Source organism: Tupaia chinensis, unplaced genomic scaffold (assembly GCF_000334495.1).
Source record: "Tupaia chinensis unplaced genomic scaffold, TupChi_1.0 Scaffold145652_1, whole genome shotgun sequence".
In the NCBI taxonomy this organism is placed as follows: domain Eukaryota; kingdom Metazoa; phylum Chordata; class Mammalia; order Scandentia; family Tupaiidae; genus Tupaia; species Tupaia belangeri.
This window is the reverse complement of record NW_006205509.1, coordinates 2,913,352-2,921,729: the sequence shown is the minus strand read 5'-3', so window position 1 is coordinate 2,921,729 and position 8,378 is coordinate 2,913,352. Positions and strand designations below refer to the sequence as shown.

Sequence of the window (8,378 nt, the reverse complement as noted above, 5' to 3'; positions counted from 1 at the left end):
CCGCCGCAACTACAGCAGAGTGGGCAAGGCCAGCAGGCCATGGGGCTCTGGGCGCTGCTGCCCGGCTGGGTTTCTGCTGCGCTACTGCTAGCGCTGGCCGCTCTACCCGCAGCCTTGGCCGCCAACAGCAGTGGCCGATGGTGGTAAGTGAGCTGGTGCGGGGTCGCCACTTGTCCTGGGGCGCAGAGCCAGGGACCAACCCTAACCAGCTCCCACGCTCCGAGGTCAGTCCGCCGACAGGCTCCCCTCTCGCGCTCTGACTTCCCTCTGCAACACCGAGGGGCGCTCTGGACCAGAGCTACCCCAGAGATTTTTGCTCTAACCAAGTGGGGGCGATTGATCCGCTCACAGAGGCCCAGGATACCCAGGCAGAGAGCCCGCTCCGATCTGGCACGGCTCTTTTTTTAACCCTAATCCCGTCCTCATCGTGGTGGGCGCAGCGCAGGTTTCCCTACCTCAGGAAGCGAAGCGTCAGTGGCTCGCTCTGAAAAGAGGCGAGCAGAGGGTGGGACTCCTAAACAGTTCACATCCTGGGTGGGTAGGAACTGCAAGCCAGGATTTCCTCACTTAGGCTGACCCAAAGGAGGTTCTGAGAGCCAAGGTAGACGGTCAGCCTTGTGTTCCCCATGCTCCCTCGGTCCAGTGCCCAGAACCAGGGCTCTAGGCAGTCCTCGGACTCCTGGACGCACAGAGGTCAGGAAGCCCTGTTTTTTCAAACTCGTGAGCCCCAAATCATGGAGTCATTACCTTATTATTGGTCTCCCGCCGTTCTCTCCCAACACATAGACCCAGACAGAGGACAGGGCGGGCACAGCCTTTACGGTTAGAGTGAGAGACCCCTTCCCGAGCCTGAGCTTCTATCATGCGTCCCACCAGGGGCATCGTGAACGTAGCGTCCTCCACGAACCTGCTGACCGACTCCAAGAGTCTGCAGCTAGTGCTCGAGCCCAGTCTGCAACTACTGAGCCGCAAACAGCGGCGGCTGATCCGCCAGAACCCGGGGATCCTGCACAGTGTGAGCGGTGGTCTGCAGAGCGCGGTGCGCGAGTGCAAGTGGCAGTTCCGGAACCGCCGCTGGAACTGCCCCACTGCTCCGGGGCCCCACCTCTTCGGCAAGATCGTCAACCGAGGTGGGTGCCCAGGAAGGCGATGCTTCCGGGACTAGGAAAAGAGCAGGGTCACCCCCAGGGCATGGGCCAGCAAGTGCAGGGAAGATGGCTCAGGCTCCTGCAGGGTCACACCATCTACCCCGCCAGGTGCCTCATGCCCAGGCTTTTTCTGTCAGGCCCTTTCCCGCCATGCAGCCTAGGCACGAAGCTAAACTTTTCTGAGCTATTGACTCGGAGAAAGGGAGTTCTGGGTCATGCACACCAGGTGACCACCGCATTCCCCAGCCTCTCTCCGAGGAGCTGTGAAGCTCCTCTCTGCCAGCGTCTTGCCTCTCACTTATCGCCAACCTGGGCCAAAAAGTCTGGGCTGCGGAGAGGTCTCTGCTTCTCTCCTTTGGCTTTTTCTTTCTGGGACTGCCCACCTTCTCTCTAGAACCCAAATGCGGCCCTGAAGAGTCTCAGTAAGGTGAAACTGCAAGGGTGGAGCTGAGCGTATGCCCACTCACCTGTTTCCTCTAGAGACCTGGAGACCAGCTTTCTAACACTGTCGGCAGCTCGGCTCTCAGGACCCTCAGGACCAGGTCCGAGGGAACGTGGGACTCTAGGGTCCCAAGCCTCTCCCTGAGGGTGCTGGCCACGCCTTGAGCGCCCCCTCGCTGATCCTCCCTCCCTTCACTCACAGGCTGCCGGGAAACAGCGTTTATCTTTGCCATCACCTCCGCCGGGGTCACCCATTCCGTGGCGCGCTCCTGCTCTGAGGGCTCCATCGAGTCCTGCACGTGCGACTACCGGCGGCGCGGTCCTGGGGGTCCTGATTGGCACTGGGGAGGGTGCAGCGACAACATCGACTTCGGCCGCCTCTTCGGGCGAGAGTTCGTGGACTCCGGGGAGAAAGGGCGGGACCTGCGCTTTCTCATGAACCTCCACAACAACGAGGCGGGCCGCACGGTGAGCGGGTGTAAGAGGTCCCCGCACCCGATAAGGAGTGGCAGGGGCTAACCTCAGGCGTGAGAAAAGTCGGTGATAGGGCAAGGGGCATCGCGAGTGGGAGTCCACTGGGAGCGCGAGGCTTGGAAGGAAGCCAGATAAGAGTGGCTGAGGGTAGAGCGATGCCTGGCTGAGGACAGTTAGAACGGGAAGGGTTAGAAGCCATGCGGCCCACAGAATGTTTTGCCTCCAGTCCCTCCAGTGTACAAACTTGAAAAATAAGGCCGAGGGGCCAGACTGTCTCGCGGGCGTGACGTAGAGTTGTGTCCGGTATCCAGATCTCAGCTGCACACGTCGCGCGCCTCTCCCCTTGGGCTAGGCTAAGCCTGGGCCTTTGCGGAGGTCCCGGCGGCGTCCAGGAGGGGGCGGTATCTGGGATGGTGCCTCGGGCTCCCACAGTGCTCCAGAACATTGTTCTTCCCTCCTCCCCTCCTCCCCTCCTCCCCTAGACCGTGTTCTCCGAGATGCGCCAGGAGTGCAAGTGCCACGGGATGTCCGGCTCCTGCACCGTGCGCACGTGCTGGATGCGGCTGCCCACGCTGCGCGCGGTGGGCGACGTGCTGCGCGACCGCTTTGACGGCGCCTCTCGAGTCCTCTACGGCAACCGCGGCAGCAACCGCGCTTCGCGGGCCGAGCTGCTGCGCCTTGAGCCGGAAGACCCAGCGCACAAGCCGCCTTCCCCCCACGACCTCGTCTACTTCGAGAAATCGCCCAATTTCTGCACATACAGCGGACGCCTGGGGACGGCGGGCACTGCAGGGCGCGCCTGCAACAGCTCGTCGCCCGCGCTGGACGGCTGCGAGCTGCTCTGCTGTGGCCGGGGCCACCGCACGCGCACGCAGCGCGTCACCGAGCGCTGCAACTGCACCTTCCACTGGTGCTGCCATGTCAGCTGCCGCAACTGCACGCACACGCGCGTATTGCACGAGTGTCTGTGAGGCGCTGTGCGGACTCGCCCCCAGAAACGCTCCCCTCATGCTCTCCCCAAAACAGACTCGCTGGCTCTCAAGACCCTGATATGCGCCCACCCAGTACCTCCAGCCACACCCCGCGGCTCAAGCTATCCCATCTCTCCCACCTCCTCCTACCTGGGGACTCCTCTAACCACTTGCCTGGGGCGGCACGAATATTCTTGCCATCCTGATGGACCTGCCCCGACCTACCTCCCTCCCTCTCCGCGGGAGACCCCTGTTGCACTGCCCCCTGCTTAGCCAGGAGGTGAGAGAAATATTCGTTCTGTCCCCCACCTGGGGTCAGCTCCTGATGGTGCTGCTCTGTCTATTCCACCACACCAGCCACCTCTCTACCTTTCTCTTTCCCCTTTGTCCGCAATTTTCTCCAAGTCCCCACAGGTCCCTTGTATCCCCCTGTCAAGGGTGCAGACCCGAACACACACCTGTGCATAGGGACCTTTCTCCTCCCCACCCGCAGCTGAAGTAGGAGGTTCCAGGGTGAAAGGGCAGCTGTGGTGATGTGGAAAATGAAGTTGGGGGACTCAGCAGAAATGCTGCCATTCTTCTAGCCTCTGCCTTGGAGCCATTGAACAGCTGTGAGCCTGGGCCACCTCCTACCCCTTCCTGTCCTGCCTCTTCATCAGTGTGTAAATAATTTGCACTGATCGTGGATCCAAAGCCACGAGTTTGGTTGTTGTAAATAAAACTATTTATTGTGCTGGGTTCCAGCCTGGTTTGCAGAGACCACCCCCAACCCAATTCCTCTTCATTCTCTCCTTTTGCTTTCCAGTCTTCTGTGATTCCTCTTCTCCTCTTCCCATTTTTCAGAGATGCCTTTGCCTACCAGAATCGGTATTTCCTTCCACTGTAGCTATTAGTGGCTCCTCGCCCCCACCTATGTAGTATCTTCCTCTGCAGAATAAAATCTCTATTTTTATCAATGACTTGATGGCCTCTCCTTGAATTCAGAACACCACATTGTTTGCAACATACCCTTCCTGGCTTGGGCATTTACCTCTCTTACACAATTAGGGTATAGGACCAGCCCTATGGCCTAGTGTTTAAGGGAGCTGGGTCACACGTGCCCAACCATGCAATGGAATGATTTCCTTCTTCCTTCTTTCTTTCTTTTTTTTTTTTTTTTTAGAATTATTTTGTTTAACTCTATTTATTTATTTATTTATTTATTTGACATGAGAGGGATAGAGCAAGAGAAAGGGAGAGAAAGAGAGAAAGTGAGAAAGCAAGCCACCAGGTCTGAGACTCAAATCACAGTCATCCATGTGGAAGTGCCAGCACCCTCATCCATCAGGCCATCTGCTGGTCCCTCTTTTTCTTTTTTTATTTAAAGAATTATTGGGACTGGGGCAGGCGGGTGACATGCTGGTTAAGGATGCTGGACTCCCACATGGGTAACCACAGTTCGAGTCCCAGACCTGGCGACTTTCTCTCTCTCTCTCTCTCTCTCTGTCCCTCTCTGGTCAAATTGAAATAGATGAATTAATAAATAAAGTTAAATAAAATAATTTAAAAAAAGATTTATTGGGACCAGTAGATGGCATAATGGTTAAGTCACTGGACTCCTATGTAGTCAGCCAAAGTTCAAGTCCCGGCTTAGAACTTGTGCCAGGTATGTGTGCATGTCTGCTCAAATCCCAAGAGGAGAATGAAGGAGAAGGAATTGCAGTGTGGCCATCCTCTGGGGAGCAATTTTTTGCTTTCTGTCTCTCTGGTGAGCATATGTGCCCTGTAGAAAAAAATCTCTCTTACAAAAGAATTATTTATTTAATTTTATTTATTTATCATTTAAAAAAAAATTCTTTGTTACAAGGCATGTGTGTGAGGGGGTGGGGGAGAGAAAGAAAGCATGAAAGTTAAGTCTCCAGGTCCAGGATTCAAACCATGGTCAACCATGTGGAAGTCCAGTGCCTTAAGCACCATGCCACCTAGTGTTTAATTTTTAGACCCACATGACCCACAGGAGTGCATGAATCTTTCAGCAAATTAAAAACAAAAACAAATAGGGTACTTTGTTGGGGGACTTATTTCCTGGCCAGGCCAGACAGCCTTGAAATTCTGACTTTTGGATGATCCCTGGGGCCACTGGGGATCCAGGTCTCCTGAGAGAAGAAGCTGGTCAGGAGGCAAAAGCCCCTGCAGTGTTCTTCTTCCTTTTCTAACACTAAATGTCTGTGTGATATGAGCAAGTGCACTCACTTGATGAATAGAGAGTAAACAAAAAAGCAAACTCTGAGCCTGCTTCGCCCAGAAGAGTTGTTATGAGAAAAACTACAACCAAGTGATCACCATGTCTGAGGAGTGGGAAAAGAAACCTAAGAAGAAAGGGTGCTGCTGCCCCCCAGTGTGAAGCTCTTGGTCCCTGAAGCCTGCCTTCTGCAGCCCTAGCATTGGGCAGTGCTGAAGCTCCCTCAACCCTCTGCCTGCCATGAGAAAGGACCCCAGCTCCCAACATTGGGCTCCGGAGACTCCGAGTAGCAGGTAATGGGCTCTAGCCCCGGACCCAAAAGCTCAAAGATGGCGGTGGGAGAGAGGACAGGAGCAGAAGGGTGAGGATCCACACACAGGTTTGGCTTAAACCAACATAACCAAAAGGAAACCCCAATGTGGTCCATAACCACATTGCCATTAAGCTAGCCATTCCTGTAAGGAGAGACAGAAGGAAGACAACACTTACAATGTGCCTCTATGTGCACATTCACCAGAGTGGGAGTTCAAATCCTTCCCACAGCCCTGAACCTAATCTAATTCTAATCTTCTTGTCCCTAGGTCTAAATCATAGAACCTTAGCCTTAATCCAAACTTAGACAAACAGTAGACCCTTCCTAGATTTTAATGTCTGTCCCTAATCCTAATCCTTCTCCCAAGGGGAGGACCAGAAAGGCAAGGGGAGCTATGAGGCACTCCACCCCCCCAAGAACAACAACTGGTACCAGCCCACTGGAGAATTCCCCCCTCCCCAGAACTCTTGCTGTTGTCACTGCCTCCCACCTCTCCCTGGATGTGTGAATTCTGACCCCTGTTGGCCTTTGGGATATTTGGCAGGGAGGGGGTTAGGGGAGTGGAGCCCAGAGCCACTCAACCCTGCAAGGATATCCTTTTCCCTTTCTCTCCATCCTAGTACCATCTCAGCTCTGACGGGCAGCTTAAGGGGAGGAATAAAAACCTTATTGATCCTGAGCAGGAAGCACCTGAAAGGCATTTGGTTTCCAGTAAAGAACACCCTGCAGAAACTACCCAGCCTATAACCCAAAGAGCTACTAGATCTATGAGCTGCCAAAATAAGAAGTTAATTGGTTGCCAGAGGTGGAAGAAGGAGCTTGGGTCCCTGCTGGACAATGCTCAGAGTTGGGGAGAAGCAGCAGGGTAGGAAGTCAAAGGGTTGGCAGCTGTCTCTAACCACCCTCACCTAACTCCTAACCCGAAGAGGTGGAGGCTGTCAGTTTTCAGACCTGGCAGTAGAGGTTCTCATCTGAGCTAATATATGAGCGATGTTGGAAAAAATCCATGGAAAGTGCATATTAGGGACGAGCAGGTGGCTTGGTGGTTAAGGGCGCTGAACTCCCACGTGGCTGACCATGGTTCAAGGCCCCTACCTGGCGGCTTGCTTTTTCACTTTCCCTCTCTCTCTCTCTCTCTCTGTCCCTCTCTGGTCAAATTAAAATAAATAAATAAAAATAAATAAAGTTAAATAAAATAATTCTTTAAAAAATGCTAACCCTTTTTTAAAAAGAAAGTATATATATACATTATATATATATATATAACTGTAGATGTATTTTTAAACTTTTTAGCACTAAAATAAACTTGTACTTTTTTTTTCTAACTTTTTGCTTAGGGTGCATGTGCTCGCCAGAGACAGAGACAGAGAGAGAAGGGGAAACATTAGAAAGAACCTCCCTCCCCAGGAGAGTGACCACACAGCAATCTCTTCTCCATTCTCCTTTCTGGATTCTGGGCACACATGCACATGCTCCTGGTGTGTTTTTCAAGCCACCGGGTCCAGGACTCAAATGATCTAGTCAGCCATGTGGGATCTAGGCACTTTAACCTCCACACCATCTGCTGGCCCTAGAATTGTATTTTCATTCCACCTTTACTCCAACTTTTTGAAGTGCCTTCAGACAGAAGCTGGGACAGTGATGAACCCTTTTCTGTCCCAACACTACTCAACAAATCTGCTCTCTCAGCTGCAGTTGACTTTTCTGTTAAACAGGGATGGTTATTTTTACTTATCCTTCAGGGGAGTGATGAGGTTTAGAAAATAAAATGGGTCTGAATTCCTGGGTCATTCCAACAGTTACTGGCACCTTGTCTATACCAGAATGTGCCAGATGCAGTGATACAGTGATGTACGCATCATAATTGCCTGCTTGGAGGGGTCCACAATCTGGCCGGGAATCAAGCACATCATAGATATTGTCAGTATTTATGGGGTGGGGGCGTGCAAGGGAGGTTCAGCCGAGTATGAAACCCTCTGCACATGTGTGAGTTTAAGGACAGACTCCCTCCCCATACACAAGCTCTCTGCATAGAGGCCCTTCTTTCTCAGAGGTTGGGACTTATTTTTTAAGAGTTATTTATTTTATTTACTGTTATTATTTTAAACTAATTATGTATTTAATTTTATTTATTATTAACTTTTAATTTGCTAAAGGACACACCAGAGAGAGAGAGAGAGAGAGAGAAAGCAAGTCTCTGGATCTGGAACTCAAACTGTGGGCAAGTGCCCCAACCACCATACCACCTGCTGGCCCCCTTGTTTTTTTATGTAATTATTTTATTTAACTTTGTGTATTATTAATGTTTAATATTTCCAGAGAGAGACAGAGAGTGAGGGAAAGTGAGAAAGCAAGCCTCCAAGTCCAGGACTCGAACCATAGTCAGCTATGTGGGAGTCCAGCGCCCTTAACCACCACATCATCTGCCGGCTCGCCTTGTTATTATTATTTTTTTTTAATTTGACTAGAGAGATACAGAGAGAGAGAAGGGGAAAGGGAGAAAACAAGTCACCGGGACTTGAACAGTTGGTCAGTCCTGTGGGAGTCCAACATCTTAATCACCACATCCCCTGCCGGCCCCAAGGTTGAGACTTTTTTTTTTGAGAATTATTTTTATTGGGACCAGCAGTTAGCATAATGACTATGTTGCTGGACTCCCATGTAACTGACTGCGGTTCGGGGCCTGGACTTGGTGGCTTAAACTTATGCCAGGCACGTGTGCATGCATGCCCAAGATCCCATGAGGAGAATGGAGGAGAAGGGATTGCGGCGTGGCCATCCCCCCTGGGGGGTGATTTCTCGCTTTCTTT

The 8,378-nt window shown here is 52.2% G+C and overlaps 1 protein-coding gene across 1 annotated transcript; it reads left to right on the top strand.

Annotated features, from left to right (window-relative positions):
* Positions 1-39: 39 nt before the first annotated feature.
* WNT1 (Wnt family member 1) lies at positions 40-3,936 on the top strand. The gene is made up of 4 exons (XM_006168214.3): positions 40-143; positions 877-1,130; positions 1,792-2,057; positions 2,546-3,936. Exons 1-4 carry the CDS (start codon positions 40-42, stop codon positions 3,032-3,034), a joined length of 1,113 nt encoding a protein of 370 aa, XP_006168276.1. The 3' UTR covers positions 3,035-3,936.
* The last annotated feature ends 4,442 nt before the right edge of the window (positions 3,937-8,378 follow it).

What these genes read in the sequence shown, in the direction of transcription:
- WNT1 (XM_006168214.3), top strand. Translation starts at nt 40, where the DNA reads ATGGGGCTCTGGGCGCTGCTGCCCGGCTGGGTTTCTGCTGCGCTACTG. An exon ending in AACAGCAGTGGCCGATGGTG is followed by an intron (nt 144 to 876) that starts GTAAGTGAGCTG and finishes GCGTCCCACCAG; the next exon opens with GGGCATCGTGAACGTAGCGT. An exon ending in CGGCAAGATCGTCAACCGAG is followed by an intron (nt 1,131 to 1,791) that starts GTGGGTGCCCAG and finishes CTTCACTCACAG; the next exon opens with GCTGCCGGGAAACAGCGTTT.